Consider the following 17,093-nt stretch of genomic DNA (forward strand, 5'->3'; position numbering starts at 1 on the left):
TTCAAGTTAGAGGCAGAATTGGAGGCATCTTTTCTACAGTGTTTGCAGGAAGGACTGGTGTAAAGGGAACAGAAAGGGCTTATGGCTGAAGGAGAGTGTATAAACGAGTTTTTTTCGCCCCAAGATGGCAGGTGTGCAGTGGTCCTGTATATAGAGAGAATTGATGAGACAGAGTGGGAAATTGGTGGTATACTTCAGTAAGTGAACATGAATGCCTTAGCTAGAAGCACTGACTGATGCAAGTTGGCTAGTATATGTGGTGGTGAGAATGGAAAAGTTTCAAATTTCTTTTTTTTTCTCTCAGTAAAGTAGGATGCAGGGGAAACAGTAATGAGGATGGAGGTAGAGGAGGTGGTTTGAAAAGAGAGGTATGAATTGGGAAAGTGGGAACATGAAAAAATTAGGGGGAATGTATATACTGTTTTGCATTTTACACATATTCTCTTACTTAGTCCTGAGTTTAGATAATCTTATGAGTATGTAAGGTTAGTAAAACCCTATTTTAAAAATGAAGCTACTGAGGCTCAGATAAATCACTTGCTGTTAGAGGTCAAGCTAGTTATCTCTTCTTTGTGTTTCAGATCTAGCACTGTTTCAATGGTTTCAGTATTGGAAATCAGTGTATCCTTACCAGACTCCACAATTTGTCTTCCTACAGCTTTTCTGCATAGATTTCCAGTATTTTAGTATCAGTTCACCAGAACTCTGTCTTCTTTTGTGCCATATTGTGAATATATAAGATTTTTTTTTTAAGTGAGAGGAGGTGAGACAGACTCCTGCATGGTCCCAACCGGGAGCCACCGACAAGCCCCCTTCTGGCAATGCTGTGCCCATCTAGGGGTGTTGCTTGGCAACCAAGCTATTTTTAGCACCTGAGGTGAGGCTCTAAAGAGTCATTCTCAGCACTGGCCAACTTGCTCTTATCAATCAAGCCATGTCTGGGGGAGGGAGGGAGGGAGGGAGAGAGAGAGAGGGAGAAAGAAAGAGAGAAGGGGGAAGGAGGGTAGAGAATCTGACCAGGAATCAAACTGGGGACATCCACACTCCAGGGCCGACACTCTACCATTGAGCCAACTAGCCAGTGCTGTGAATATATAAGATTAATAACTTAGTGTAACTTATGTTTTTTTCCTTTTCCTACACCACAGTTTAGCATTTGATTATACCTGAATATAATTCATGTGTATACATCTACATAAATGCTTAAGTATTTTGTCAAAAGGATGAAAACCTTTTATAACTATGTTTTAAAGGTCTTCTCTGCCTTAAAGCATTTCCCCATAGCACTTAACTTATTAACAAATGCTTGTAGATTAAAGGTCCATTGAGTCTTTTTTTAATTGATTTAAATTTATTGTGTTTACATAGATTCAAGTGTCCCACCAAATACATCCCCCCATGTTCCCTCAACATTATTGAATCTTAATTATTAATTATTGCAGAGATATTCAAGAGTAGAAGAGTCACCGAGCAGATCCCAAGTCTTTGATAGAAAACAACTTGTTTATGATCCCTGAACTTATTCTGATCAGAAGTGTTATAGGGAGGAGATGGAATAGTCTTCCCATTGGTCTGACTACTTGAGTTCTAGGGCTTTGGTTCTTATTCTTGGCTGTGTACTGAATTCGCCCCTGGAGCCTAAGCCCCATCCCCAGAGTTTTTGATTTGGTATGACCAGGAACAAGCGATTGTAATGTACAGCCGAGATTGAGAGCACTGCCTTAGGAGATAATGGCAATGAGTATCTCAGTTAAAGAAATTAGCAGGTTTATTTTGTATAACTGTATATAGTAAGTATAGTGAGAGAGCCTGGGAGCAGTGCTATTCCAATAGTAATGAAGACCTATAGCTCATTGAGGAATTCAAACTGGTCAAGTCTGGGAAAATGAGAGAATCAAAATAAATAATTATAATAATGGATTATAACCCATTGAATAGAATAGGAACCCAGCAATCACTTATATTCATATAAGCAAATAAGTTAATAAATTGAAAGTTTGATAAGGAAAGGATTATTCATATTGTCTCAAACTGAAACCTTATAAAATACTTAATTACAAAGGGGAAAGAAGGAACAAAACAGTGGAGATATCTAGTAGATACGTTAAGCCAGTGTTCTCAACGTGTGCGCCAGAGCACACAGTGTGTCCTAAAAGATTTCCAGGTGCGCCCTATGGTATTCCAGAGAAATATGTGCCTGTTGGGGACCAAAAAACCAAAGGGTTTTTGGAGTTTAGATTTTAAGGGGACAGAGGTGTGGGGAATTGGCTGTAAACTGACAGTCTACCAAACCTCCCACCTCATTTGCCTGATTAGGTTGCGAAAGGCTGTTAAGCTGTGGTGCTGGATTGTTTACACTACCCCCTTGTTCCCCAGAAAGACTGGAGGCAAGTTTCTTCAATCTTTGTTTGGTGTCAAGTTAAGATGACATATATGGTGGGGGTTTTCTGCACTCAACACAGTTAAGAGTAAAAAGAGAGGAATTCTTCAATGTATTGATGAGGAAATGAGGGTTTGCCTTTCAAATATATGCACGAACATTGACAAAATTGCCAGGACACATCAGGCTCATGTTTCTCATAAACACACAAGAATGAAAACTTAACACATTCGCACCAGGACCTGCTGAATTTACTAAATCATGGTAAGACTGTATCTCTCTATGTATAAAAACATAACTTTTTTGTCGTCTTTTAATTTTTATTTTACAGGGACAGAGAGAGTCAGAGAGAAGGATAGACAGACAGGAACAGAGAGAGATGAGAAGCATCAATCATCAGTTTTTCGTTGTGACACTTGAGTTGTTCATTGATTGCTTTCTCATATGTGCCTTGACCATGGGCCTTCAGCAGTCTGAGTAACCCCTTGCTCGAGCCAGCGACCTTGGGTCCAATCAAGCTGGTGAGCTTTTTGCTCAAGCCAGATGAGCCCACACTCAAGCTGGCGACCTCGGGGTCTCGAACCTGGGTCTTTCCCCATCTCAGTCCGACGCTTTATCCACTGCGCTACCACCTGGTCAGGCCACTTTTTTATTTTTGAACCCCTTTTTTTTTTACGAATTCTAAAAAGCGTAACTCAAAAAATGTAACAAAAAATGTTTTTAATGTCAATAAATTTAATATTGTATTTATTTCATTTAATTACCATAAAAGCATGCTTGGACTTTTTTTTCCTTTAATATGTGACTTAATTATTATAACATATTTCTCAGAAATTTGTATATAGTACGTCTACAATTATTTGTAGGATTTTAAATGTGCCCCGACTTTAAAAAGTTTGAGAACCACTCCATTAAGCAATTATCAAAGTGAACATTATCAGTGATGGAACAAATCAAAATTGAATGCTACCTGATAGCATATAATGAGAAAACATCAACTCTGTAATATTCCTCTTAGAGATTTATAAATCAGGCCCTCTTTGGGTAGCTCAGTTCAGTTGGTTAGAGTGTTGTCCTGATATGCCAAGGGTGTGGGGTCGATCCCTGGTTTGGGCACATACAAGATACAACTAATGAATGCATAAGTAAGGGGAACAACAAATCTGTGTGTGTCTTTCTCTCTCTTTCTCTCTCACCCTCCCCCCTTTTTCTCTCTCAGATCAATAGTAAAAAAGCTATGGCTCAGAGATTTATAACCTAGATATAATTATGAGGAAGCATGAGACAAATCCACATTGGGGGGACATTTTACAAATAACTGGTCTGTAACCATGGTCATAGAAATCAAGGAGAGACTTGAGGAACTATTCCATATTGAAAAAGACTAAAAGAGATTAAAGAAAAACTAAGTGCAATGCATAATTCTGAATTGGATCCTTTTGCTCTAAAGGACATTAATGTAATTGGCAGAACTTTGAGTCTGAGGTTTAGATGTAGAGATGTGTCAGTGTTCGCTTCCTGATTGTATTGTGGTTATTTAGGAAAATATTCTTGTTTGTAGGAAATTCAAAGTATACAGTTATTTGGCAAGTTATTCTCAAGGGGTTCAGGAGAAAATTTCATTATATTTTTTACCACTTCTCTGTAAGTTCAAGATTGTTTTAAAAATGGACAATACAGGCCCTGGCCGGTTGGCTCAGCGGTAGAGCGTCGGCCTGGCATGCGGGGGACCTGGGTTCGATTCCCGGCCAGGGCACATAGGAGAAGCGCCCATTTGCTTCTCCACCCTCCCTCCTTCCTCTCTGTCTCTCTCTTCCCCTCCCGCAGCCAAGGTTCCATTGGAGGAAAGATGGCCCGGGCGCTGGGGATGGCTCCTTGGCCTCTGCCCCAGGCGCTAGAGTGGCTCTGGTTGCGGCAAAGCAACGCCTCGGAGGGGCAGAGCATTGCCCCCTGGTGGGCAGAGCGTCGCCCCTGGTGGGCGTGCCGGGTGGATCCCGGTCGGGCTCATGCGGGAGTCTGTCTGACTGTCTCTCCCGGTTTCCAGCTTCAGAAAAATACAAAAAAAAAAAAAAAATGGACAATACACACTCATGTATGGGCAAATATAACTGAATTGCACAGCTGTATGTGGAAGCCTCTCTTGGAAAGTTAATCTCATGGGAAAATCATGTGAAGTAGAATATAATTTATCTGGGAATGATGTCTTTAACTGTTTTGATATATCCTCTACTTTTCTGCCCTTTTAAAGCAGAGTACATTGAACTTGGTCTTGTCTTTTTTGGATGACTGATAGCCCTAATTATGTGAATATTTATTATTGTGTTTTGAAATATTATCTAGGTCTAGATCCACTTCTAATCTTTGGGGCTTTATTTTGTTTTGGTCATATCTCTATGTCTGGTTTTTAGTTCTGTTAATGTCATAGTGCATTCATTTAACAGTTTGCCAGTTTTCTTGTGTGTTATTTCTAATCTGTTATAGTTGCAAAAACAAGTCTATGCTTTTTCCTTCTTAAATATCATGTTAATAAAACAAGGATTAAGTTTTAAAACAAGGATTAAGTGTAGAGATTTTATAATAGTGATGTACTTACAGTACCTTTTAAAGCTTAATTTAGGATTATGGCTAGGTTTCAAACAGTTTTGAAAAGTGAAGTTACTATAAATAGCAGGTGATTTTTCTGTCATTTTACTAACCTTTCTTGGAATGTCAGATGAAATCAGATACTTTTAAAGGAAAAGCACTCTGATTTTTAAATTTTTTTTTATTTCAGAGCTCCAGAGATTATATTGGGGTTGCCGTTTTGTGAAGCCATAGACATGTGGTCATTGGGATGCGTGATTGCAGAGTTATTCCTTGGATGGCCGCTCTACCCAGGAGCTTTGGAGTATGACCAGGTAACAGAACTGTCATGATAATCTAGTAGAATTGATAGATTGTAAAGAAAAGTAATAGATCAGTAAGAATGAATTTCTTTAGGTACACAATTCATATAAAAATCTTTTTAAAATAAAATGACAAAACCTGAGATCTTGTAGATTTTAAACTTAAGATCTCAGAACTATAGTTTATTTCATAAACTCTTTTATTCCCTAGCTGGATAGTTGAGTGGGTTGAATCATTGTCCCCATAGGCCAAGGTTGCAGGTTTGATCCCTGGTCAGGGCACATACAAGCATCAACCAATGAATGCATGAATAAGTGGAACAACAAGTCTGTGTCTGTCTGCCTCTCTCTCTCCCCCTCTCCCTCCTTCTCTCTCAAAACAAAACAAAACTTTTATAACATTAAGTAAATTTTATAAGCAAATTTACAATCCACAGGCCCACAAAACCAGTTTTGTAAAACTCTTGGGAGAATTTTTTGCTTTATTTTTATACTATAGACATATAAATGGCTGGGCTGTGTCCATTTAAATAATAGTGCTTTGCCAGGGTGACTTTGATGATGGATGAAATGTCAGCCTCTTCCAAGGAGTAGAAGGCATCATATAACTTTTGGTCTTACACCAGTGACCATTATTAGATTAAGTGCCTCAGTCACCTAAACCCACTTTAGTATTTTTAGCTGTTTTTGAATGGTGCTAAAAGTCTAGTTTACCATTATTTAAATGATTCTTGGTAGAATCCAGGAAATTACCTCTTTAGAAACTTCACATGATAATTTTCAGGTATGCTCATTAGCCTCCTCTCGAAGCTACTAGACAACATTGTTTGCTATTTTCTTTATTTTAAATATCAAGATTCTCTGTTGGAGAAATTGTTACCTTATTCACTATATTTTGAAAGTGTTTTTATTACATTTCCCTTACTAGAGAGCTATATATACTCATTTTATTGGAAAATGTTAGTCAGAGTTAACAAAATGGTCATTATTTTTCTGTAATTGGCTAATTGGATAAATATAATTTTTACTTAAATGATAAACTAACTTTTAGGCATAAAAAGTAGAAATCAGAACATTTTAAAGCACACATGATATTATTATAACAAAATTATTTCTGATTTTCAGGGCTTAGCATTCCATATCAAAAGGGATATGAGAGGAAGCTAATTTGGTGATATCTCTAAGCCGTTTAATATTAATTATTAGATTAGATGTAACTATTAACATTAGTCTGTCACCTACTTTTAATGACTTTCTACCCATAAAATTCTTCAGGCTAAGGTTTCTGTAGTCTCTGTCTTCCCCCCTCCATTCAGCATTCCTCTTAAAGACAGTGTCTGTACAATTTTCTGTACATACTGGCTATCTTCAGCTTTTTTCCCCATCCACTAACTGATGCAGGTGCTAAACTGTAGTTTTGAAAGAATTAATTAGTTGGAGAGGCCCGTAATTGTTAGCTGCTGAAATACTGAGGTGCCAGTCAAATGCTAGAAACAGGCCTTTGACTTTGTATACAACTTCTGACATGCAGACTACTCTGGAACAGGACACCACCTGGTGGCAGTTTCAGGTTGCTTTGTTATTATACTAGGGACTTGGATTTTACAATTCTAGTCTTGAACAATTGATGTTAGCGCTGAGAAGGACCCTACAGATTACCTAGTTACTGCCCCTTCCAGTTTTATAAAGGAGAGACCTGAGGCCCAGGAAAATGAAATGACTTGTTCAAAGTTACAGTGGTAATTTAAGACAAAGACCCTCCCAAAACTTAGTTTTTTTAAATTCTGTATTAGAATTTAGTCTGTTAATCTGAGCCATATCAACAGTATTGTCAGAATGAATATTAAATTCCAAAGGGGTACAGTAATTGTAAAAAGTTACAAGTATATAACATTGCTAACTGCAGTTGTCAATTTAGTGCTTTAAAAATTAATTTTCTAAAATATATGAATGCAAAAAAAGGAGTGTTGAACCTTATTTTGATTCCAGTTCTACTTTATACTCATTTCTTTCTTTCTTTTTTTTTTTTTAAGTGAGAGAGATGTGAGGGGTACCAACAGACAGGAAGGAGAGAGATGAAAAGTATCAATTCATAGTTGTGGCACCTCAGCTGTTCATTGATTGCTTTCTCATATGTGCCTTGACTGGGGGCTCCAGCCAAGCCAGTGACCCCTTGCTCAAGCCAGCAACCTTGGGCTTTAAGCCAGTGACTATGGGGTCATGTCTATGCTCCCATACTCAAGCCATGTGACCCTGTGCTCAAGCTAACAAGTCTGTGCTCAAGCCAGTGAGCTTGGGGTTTCAAACCTGGGTCCTCAGCATCCCAAACTGACACATTCCATTTTGCTTGCCACCACTTGGGCAGGCTATACTCATTTTCAAATATGATGTTTGCTATGTAGCCTTTGATAATGTCTATTTTCTTTTCTTTTTCTTTCTTTTTCGTATTTTTCTGAAGTTGGAAACAGGGAGGCAGTCAGACTGACTCCCGCATGCGCCCGACCGGGATCCACCCGGCATGCCCACCAGGGGGCGATGCTCTGCCCCTCTGGGGCATTGCTCAGTTGTAACCAGAGCCATTCTAGCGCCTGAGGCAGAGGCCGCGGAGCCATCCTCAGTGCCTGGGCCAACTTTGCTCCAATGGAACCTTGGTTGCAGGAGGGGAAGAGAGAGACAGAGAGGAAGGAGAGGGGGAGGGGTGGAGAAGCAGATGGGCGCTTCTCCTGTGTGCCCTGGCCGGGAATCGAACCCGGGACTCCTGCACTCCAGGCCGACACTCTACCACTGAGCCAACTGGTCAGGGCTCGATAATGTCTATTTTCAAGATTTTTTTTTTTTTTTTTACAGAGACAGAGAGAGAGTCAGAGAGAGGGATAGACAGGGGCAGACAGACAGGAATGGAGAGATGAGAAGCGTCAATCATTAGTTTTTCCTTGCGCATTGCAACACCTTAATTGTTCATTGATTGCTTTCTCATACGTGCCTTGACTGTGGGCCTTCAGCAGACCGAGTAACCCCTTGCTCGAGCCAGCGACCTTGGGCTCAAGCTGGTGAGCTTTTGCTCAAACCAGATGAGCCCTCGCTCAAGCTGGCGACCTCAGGGTCTCGAACCTTGGTCTTCCACATCCCAATCCGACGCTCTATCCACTGCGCCACTGCCCAGTCAGGCTATTTTCAAGATTAAGAGAGTTTCCTTCTATTTCTAATTTTCAGTTTTATTTTTTAAATGCTGAATTGGTTTTGGACTTTCAAATGCTTTTTGGCATCTATTAAAATGCTCCCCCCTTTTTACCCCAACTTCCTTGATTATGATCATATAATTAGGATGTGAAAGGGCCATGCATAGTATATACCTCTCTCTGTGTCCGTTCCTATTCCAGTCATCAGCTGGCCTGGTGTACTTTGATACCCAGTTAGGGCGTTGTTGCTATATATTTTTTAACTTACTCTTTTGTCATACAATGGCAGTATAGTGGGCAATATTAATATTACTAAGTAATACTTACTGAACTCCTTTATGTACCAGGAACTGTTCTTGACACTTTACATTAATGCTCACAATAACCCTGTGAAGTATATACTACTGTGGACTCTGCTTTACAAACGCGGAAACAATATCGTTAATATGTTTTATATCTAATCTTTAACCTTCTAATACAATACTGATTTTTAAAAAGAGGTGAAAAGAGTTAACAGTAGAGCTATAATTATTATATGCTTAGAAGCCAAATGTAAGTCCAGGAACAAAACATTGAAATTATTTTAATTCTTCATGATGGGGTTTTTGTTTTAGCCCTTTAATCATCTTTATCATCGCTTAAAGCCTTTCCAACACTATTTCCTCTCTGAATTTCGGATTCTACAACGAGACACTGACCATATTGAGAATTTGTCACATTATGCATTGTGTCCGTAAAGTCATGGTGCACTTTTGACTGGTCACAGGAAAGCAACAAAAGACAATAGAAATGTGAAATCTGCACCAAATAAAAGGAAAACTCTCCCAGTTTCATGCCTATTCAGTGCAGTTCGATGTGGGCTCACGCACAGATTTTTTAGGGCTCCTTAGGTAGCTATCCTGTATAGCCTCTACAGACTCGTGGTGCACTTTTGGTCAGTGACTGATGGTCTACCCGAACGGGGTTTTTCCACCAAACTGCCGGTTTCCTTCAATTGTTTATCCCACTGAGTAATGTTATTCTTATGTAGTGGCACTTCGTTATAAACGCGCCGATATATTCACGTTGTACTTTGGTCACGGATTCAAATTTAGCGAGCCACAGAACACACTGAACCTTCCTCTGTACCATCCACATCTCAACTGGCATAGCCGTGGGCTGCTCCACTGTATACACGGTGTTATGTCATCATCTGCACATGTGCACACGCTGCCACATCATCCTACAGAAACTGGGAGGGTTTTTCTTTTATTTGGTGCAGATTTCACATTTCTATCATCTTTTGTTGCTTTCCTGTGACCAGTTAAAAGTGCACCATGATTTTATGGACACACTGTATTTTCTCATGCATGCGTTTTGTTTCTATTTATTTATACATGTGTTTAGCATATGTTTTTAGAAAAGGCTGCACTGAGAATTGTTCCTATGCTTGGACCCCTTCCTGTCTTAATTGTAGAGATACTGCCTTACTAGTGTTCTTTTTTTTTTTTTTTTTTTTTTTTTTTGCATTTTTCTGAAGCTGGAAACAGGGAGAGACAGTCAGACAGACTCCCGCATGCGCCCGACCGGGATCCACCCGGCACGCCCACCAGGGGCGACGCTCTGCCCACCAGGGGGGGATGCTCTGCCTATCCTGGGCGTCGCCATGTTGCGACCCTCCTGGGTGTCGCCATGTTGCGACCAGAGCCACTCTAGTGCCTGGGGCAGAGGCCACAGAGTCATCCCCAGCGCCCGGGCCATCTTTGCTCCAATGGAGCCTTGGCTGCGGGAGGGGAAGAGAGAGACAGAGAGGAAGGCGTGGCGGAGGGGTGGAGAAGCAAATGGGCGCTTCTCCCATGTGCCCTGGCCGGGAATCGAACCCGGGTCCTCCGCACGCTAGGCCGACGCTCTACCGCTGAGCCAACCGGCCAGGGCTACTAGTGTTCTTTGTACTAGATTTAACTTATATTCACCAGGGAAATATAAAAAAATGTGATAGGGAATTCAATAATATTTTTATGGATGGACAGACAATATTTGCTTGGTAAATGTTGATCCTACAATATATTTGTTGGAGTTTAGACTCTTATCTAGAGCAGCAAAAAGCCTGTATTTATATTCAAATTATTATTCTTGGTAATTTCAAATCATGTCTTAATAAAGTTCACTATTTCAACTCCAGGGTAGTGGTGGGAATCTTTAAAGGATTCTACTTTGTCAGGTATTCGAGTTGCAAAAGAGACCTACTCAGGGTGGCTGACGTTAATTTATATTTGTGTGGACTGTCAAAATAATCCAGGAGTGGAGCTGTAATATGACTAGATTTTGTGAAATCTGGGGTTATAGGTGCTTTTGAATTCAAGCCAACACTAGATGAATTACTAGGCATTGGTAGAACTTTGCTCTGGTGCTAGATCAGAAGTGTGAATTCACTGCTTTTCATAGTGCTTTTGTCTGTTCTGAATCTAATGTGCTACTCAGAATCCCTGCTCACTCTTCCCTTTGGTTGGTTAGCATGGCCATCTAACTCCAGCTCTATCGCTCTTCAGCTTATCCCCAAACAGTAATTAGTATTTCTTAGGTCACGTTCCTGATAATATAAATCTGATTTGCTTATTTCTGTTTGAATTCACAGGCAGATTTATGAATTAATTGCTTCTGAGTCAGGTTTCCACCTTTTATCCACTAGGGACAGAGAGGTCAAAGGGTGGGTCCCTTCTTATGTTAAAGGTTATATATACCAGGGGTCCTCGGGTTATGACACAGTTCCTGTTCCTACAACAGTGACATAACCTGAATTTGGGTGTAAGCTGAAACACACTCTAGCCTAACACAAATGGAACACTTGTGCTTTTAACAGTCCAAAATGACGTAGGTAAGCGTACTAGGGGACGTTACTGCGTATTCTTCCGCTGTGTGCAAACAAACTAGTTCACCCACATAGTCCATAAGTACTACAGTAATGACGTAAGCCGAAACACTCAGGTCTCAATTTTTTTAAGTTTTTATGGAGTGAGCGTCGTAACCTCGAAACATCACATGTCGAGACTGTCGTAACCCGAGGACCCATTGTGCATGGAACAATTTCTCTTCAAAAGAATAGACAGGCATTATGACCAAATATAAACTTACAAGTTCACTTGATACTTTTATTTGTTTTGGTATTTTCTCGGTGCCATACCAATATGTTAGGCACTCTAGTTTCTGCTCTTTTAGCACTTTATTTTCTTTTTCATAATGACATTTCCTAGCTTAATTGCAGAGTATTGCTTAAATATTTATCTTTTCTTACTGAAATATATGCTTTTGAAGGTTGGCACCATCTTTTATTTATCTGCGTATCTTTAGGATCTGACACATAATATGCTCTGTGTATGTTTGTTGAATGCCTTTCCTTCCATCTACGAGACTGATGCAGCACTCAGGGACTGAACTCTCAGTGCTTTTCTGTTTTCAGTTTCCATGAAACAAGGAGTTCAGCCACTTGGCGAATGTGGGGTGAGGGGAAGGTACCACACTTTGAAACTAATTTGCAAGGTTGTTATTTCATGTACAATTGGGGATACAAATATGGATAAACAGAGAATCTGTTGTCAGGAGCTTCACAGTCTAGTAGGAGAAACAGACCTGTTACGAAATAATTGGAATATAGTGTTGTGGATGCATTAAAATTGTTATGTTCCAGGTGTGATGGTAACCCAGAGGAAAAATGATCACCTGTTTGGAATGGTTAGGCATAGCTTTTTAAAGGAGACATTATTGAACTGAGTCTTGAAGAAGGAATAGTGCAAGTTTGTGACATGGGTTTGGTGAAGTGGGGGAGGATGCAAGGGATACTGGTAGGTAGGAGTGAGAGCAATCTAGGAAAGAGAAAGAAGCCCACGCAAAGTTAGTGTGGGTCAGAGTGTGTGAAGAGCAGAGACAAGGGAAAGGCTGGGGCCTGTGTGCCATGATTAGAAGATTGGAACCTTTCTGCAGGGAGCAGTTTATACAGCGTAGTGACTGATTTGCATTTCACCAAAATGGCTGTTAACAGTGTGGATAATAAGTTGGGGGGGGGGTAGTGGATGAGGTCATTAGGGAGGTATACTGAGTAGCAGGCTTATGAAATGGTATAACTCAGAATTGAAGAAGAGGTGAAATAGGAGTGAGAGGAGGGGCATTATGAAAAATACTAACGAGGTAAAATTGTTAGGGTTTTGGATGTTGGAGGAGGAGGATGCGAGCGAGATACTTGTCTGGCATAAATTTTAGGTTTCTTATTTGTGTGGTTGAGTTCATCAAATGGGGAAGACATGAATATTAACAGATTTAAGGGAAAATCAGTTTTGAATATGTTCACTTTGAGATACCTGAAGGCTAGCTAGTTGGAGCTGAATCTACAGCTCCAGACCAAGAGGCAAATATTTAGATATAGATGGAGAGATAAAACTATGAGCACTTGGAGCTTATAAAGGGGAAGTAGACACAAAACTCAGGAACACAAAATCATATAAAGAACAAACCGAGGAAGGCAATTCAAGTGTCAAGAATTAGGAAGAGCCTGACCAGGCGGTGGCACAGTGGATAGAGTGTGGGACTGGGATATGGAGGACCCAGGTTTGAGACCCTGAAGTCGCCAGCTTGAGCACGGGCTCATCTGGTTTGAGCAAAGCTCACCAGCTTGAGCCCAAGGTCACTGGCTTGAGCAAGGGGTCACTCAGTCTGCTGTAGCCCCCTGGTCAAAGCACATATGAGAAAGCAATCAATGAACAATTAGGGAACTGCAATGAAGAATTGATGTTTCTCATCTCTCTCCCCTCTGTCTGTCTGTCCATATCTGTCCCTCTCTCTGTCTCTGACACACACACACACACACACACACACACACACACACACACACACAAGAGGAAGAGAACCAGGAAAGAAATGATGTTGTCGGAATGGAAGGAACAGAGTATTTAAGTAAAAAGGACATAGCTAATAGTATCATAGTAGAATAAGGATTAATATGTGACTCTTAAATGTGTCAGTTATTAACAGGCCATTAGTTATCTTTGTAGCATATTATGGAAGCAATAGTAAAATTCAATCATAGTGTGTTGAAGTGATAAGTAAAATATAGGCTACTATTTTAAGACTCTTAGGTGAATGAGAAAAGAGTTTTAAATTGTTAAGGGTATTTTGAGGGGAGATAGAAGTTATTAAGCCTTTTTGTAAATTGAGGGATAAAGATCTCAGAGAGTAAGAAATAGAGGATGCAGAAGAGGATAGATTAGTTGATAGAGCCGAGTCCCTGAGTTTCTTGTGTTGCTGTTGTTGTTCTTTTTTTTTTTTCGTATTTTTCTGAAGCTGGAAACGGGGAGAGACAGTCAGACAGACTCCCGCATGTGCCCGACTGGGATCCACCTGGCACGCCCACCAGGGGCGAGGCTTTGCCCACCAGGAGGTGATGCTCTGCCCCTCCCAGGCGTCGCTCTGCCATGACCAGAGCCACTCTAGCGCCTGGGGCAGAGGCCAAGGAGCCATCCCCAGCGCCTGGGCCATCTTTGCTCCAATGGAGCCTTGGCTGTGGGAGGGGAAGAGAGAGACAGAGAGGAAGGGGGAGGGGTGGAGAAGCAAATGGGCGCTTCTCCTATGTGCCCTGGCCGGGAATTGAACCCGGGTCCCCCGCACGCCAGGCCGACACTCTACCGCTGAGCCAACCGGCCAGGGCCCTTGTTGTTTTTTAAAGATTTTATTTATTCATGAGAGGAGAAAGAGGGAAAGAAAGAGAGAGAAAGGGGAGAAGCAGGAAGCATCAACTCTCATATGTGCCTTGACTGGGCAAGCTCAGGGTTTGAACCAGCAACCTCAGTGTTCCAGGTCGAAGCTTTATCCACTGTACCACCACAGATCAGGCCCAGAGTCCCTGAGTTTTGAAAAAAAATAAGAACCCTATGTTTCAAATACAGTTTAGAGGAGGTAAGCCTATTTTTATTCGCTTTGCTACCCAGCCATTAAATTGGGAAACAAATATTTGAGAGTCTACTGTGTATCAGACATTATTATGGGTGTATGTTTAAGTAAACAAAACAAAGTCATTTCCTTCATGAAACTTAACATTCTAATGGAGAGTGGGGTAGGAAAACAAAGTAATCATACAGAATATCAGTTGGTAAAAGGCACAGAGGAGAAAAATACGACAGAGTAAGGAAGATGTGGGGTACCAAAGAGGAGAGAGCTTGTTATTTACTATTAGGTTATGGAAGGCCTCATGAGTAAGGTGACATTTGAGCTGAGAGCTGAAGGAAGTGAAGGATGACCCATAAAGATGCCTGGACAAAGAGTTCCAAACAGAAGGATGTTGAGTTAGAGGCCCCGAGACTGGGACTTTTCAGCATTCTGAGTGCTCATCTACACCTGCATCTTTGCCTCTACTGACTCAGCCAAGCCGGTGACATAGATGTGTTCCCTCCAGTGCTCCACAGTCATAATTCACCGAGTCTTTATTAATCTAAGCCTCTCTCAAATCCACTCCCTCCTCTATCCCTGCAGTCTCTCCTCTGGCCTTATCCTCTCACCATTCTTAGACATTACGTTAAAAATGTAACTTGTCGATTTCCTGCCTAGATGTGGTTTCCCGTTATTATTATGTCCTGGAGTAGAATCTAAACTTCTTGTGGTACTGATAATTTTTTGTCTTCTGGTTCAATTTCATCTCTTGCTGGTTTTCCTTCAGTAAACCTCTGTGCTTCTAGTCTTTGAATGTGTAGGCATTTTCTCCTAATTTTTCATATTTACACATTTTATAACCTTAACATAAATATTAATAGATTAGGTTTCCCCCACTCCTTCATGCCTAACCAAAGTCTTTATTTTTTCCATTTTGTTTTATTTATTTACTTTTTAATTTCTTATTGAATTTATGAAGTGACTTGGTCACTAAATTATATAGGTTTCAGGTGTACAATTCTATAATATGTCATCTGTAAATTGCACGGTGTGTCCACCACCCCAACCAACTCTTATTTGTTTTTTAAGACCCAACTCGAGCATCACCTCTTCTGGAACTTTATGTGACTGTAATTATTTTAGGTATCCCATTTCTGCTTTCCATAAGGCATGTATCTATTATGGTACTTCTTCTAACACTATATAATTGTTGACCTGTGTGTTTTCCGCAAGACTGGATTTCTTGAGGGGACAGACTATATTTTTTAATTCTTGGCTTGATTCCTAGCATAGCATCTGATATATATATAATAGGTGTTCAGTTAATATCTGTTGCGTGACAGAATAAACCCTTCTGTCTTATAAATTATTTTTCAGATTCGATACATTTCTCAGACTCAAGGTTTACCAGGAGAACAATTGTTAAATGTGGGTACAAAATCCACAAGATTTTTTTGCAGAGAAACAGAAATTTCTCATTCCGGTTGGAGATTAAAGGTAATTCATTTAAAAAAATATTTAGAAAAATGCTTTCTCAAGATGCCTCATGTGCATGGATAATGCCCTCCATACTTATTTTATTGCAGTTCTTTCTTCTTTTGAAGTTTTATTTTTGACACCATTTCCTCCCACCCCCATCTTTTTTTGTTTGTTTTTTAAACAAGGAAAGCCCTTTTTGAATGACTAGCTCATTATTTAACCTGATAACAAAATCATTAGCTCATCATAAATGGCTTTAAAATTTTTATGTGTAGAATTACTTTTGTATTGTGTTTCATATTCTCTACCCAGTTCTACATTATTAAGCTTTACAGGACAGGGACTGAATCTAACCACTCAGTACATAACCCAAGTACCTAATTAATTCCCGGACCTTGGGGGAGTCAATAAATCCTCAGTGATTAACTTTATAATTATTTTGTTTAAGGAGTTTGTTATATTTATGATTTTTTTTTACATGGACCAAGCTCTTCTCATTTTTTTGTACTTTTGAAAACTATATTTATTATTTTTTCCCCCCCACTGTGCAACCCACTTCAGTGCCTGCAGCCTATGGGCAGAGGCCAGGCAATTATTTATGATATTTTGAAACTACTACTTCCCTTAGAATATTCAATATATTAGACTAAATTATGTCAGAATTAAAGCAATAAAGAATTTATAAATGATGGGTAATAATGTGTTATTTTCTCTCTTTGCTGTATTCAATAAGACACTAGAAGAACATGAGGCAGAGACAGGAATGAAGTCTAAAGAAGCCAGAAAGTACATATTCAACAGTCTGGATGATATAGTGCATGTGAGTACATTTGTGAATCTGAATGCTGAAGGTGATGGATTTGATTGCCAAGGGTGCAAAACATGTTAATCATTTTCTAAATGGCTATAGAATGCTTGCTGTTTTTAACCTTTTTAGATGAAATTGATTCTAAGGTTTTAACCTTTCATGAAATTAATTGCATTTGTCTTTATTAAATATTTAATTTATCCTGTTCTTTAAAGAAATTTATTTTCTTTATAAAGGGAAAACCCTAGCAAATAAATTTCCTTATCTAAGAAACGTGTATGTGTTTAGTGAAAAGGTTGTTTTTGTTTTTTTACTGATTTGAATGCTATTTGATACTTGAAAACATTTTGAGAATTTGTTAAATTCAATTGTTCTTTCTTGTTTCAAAATAACTCTAGTTCTTTATTCATTTCCCGTGTATGGCATATATATTTTTTAACTTTGAAACATTATTATATACTATGGCTTAT

General features: G+C 39.7%; 1 protein-coding gene across 6 annotated transcripts in view; it reads left to right on the top strand.

The window, feature by feature from the left end:
• Positions 1-17,093, top strand: part of HIPK3 (homeodomain interacting protein kinase 3) — a 131,720-nt gene that overhangs the window by 98,356 nt on the left and 16,271 nt on the right. For all 6 annotated transcript variants that reach the window (XM_066251222.1, XM_066251219.1, XM_066251224.1 and 3 more), the window contains exons 3-5: positions 5,154-5,277; positions 15,714-15,833; positions 16,549-16,635. In XM_066251222.1, the coding sequence (XP_066107319.1) occupies positions 5,154-5,277; positions 15,714-15,833; positions 16,549-16,635 (331 nt within the window). The remainder of the gene's footprint in view (positions 1-5,153; positions 5,278-15,713; positions 15,834-16,548; positions 16,636-17,093) is intronic.

The sequence above is a fragment of the Saccopteryx bilineata genome, chromosome 1, assembly GCF_036850765.1.
Source record: "Saccopteryx bilineata isolate mSacBil1 chromosome 1, mSacBil1_pri_phased_curated, whole genome shotgun sequence".
Taxonomy (NCBI): domain Eukaryota; kingdom Metazoa; phylum Chordata; class Mammalia; order Chiroptera; family Emballonuridae; genus Saccopteryx; species Saccopteryx bilineata.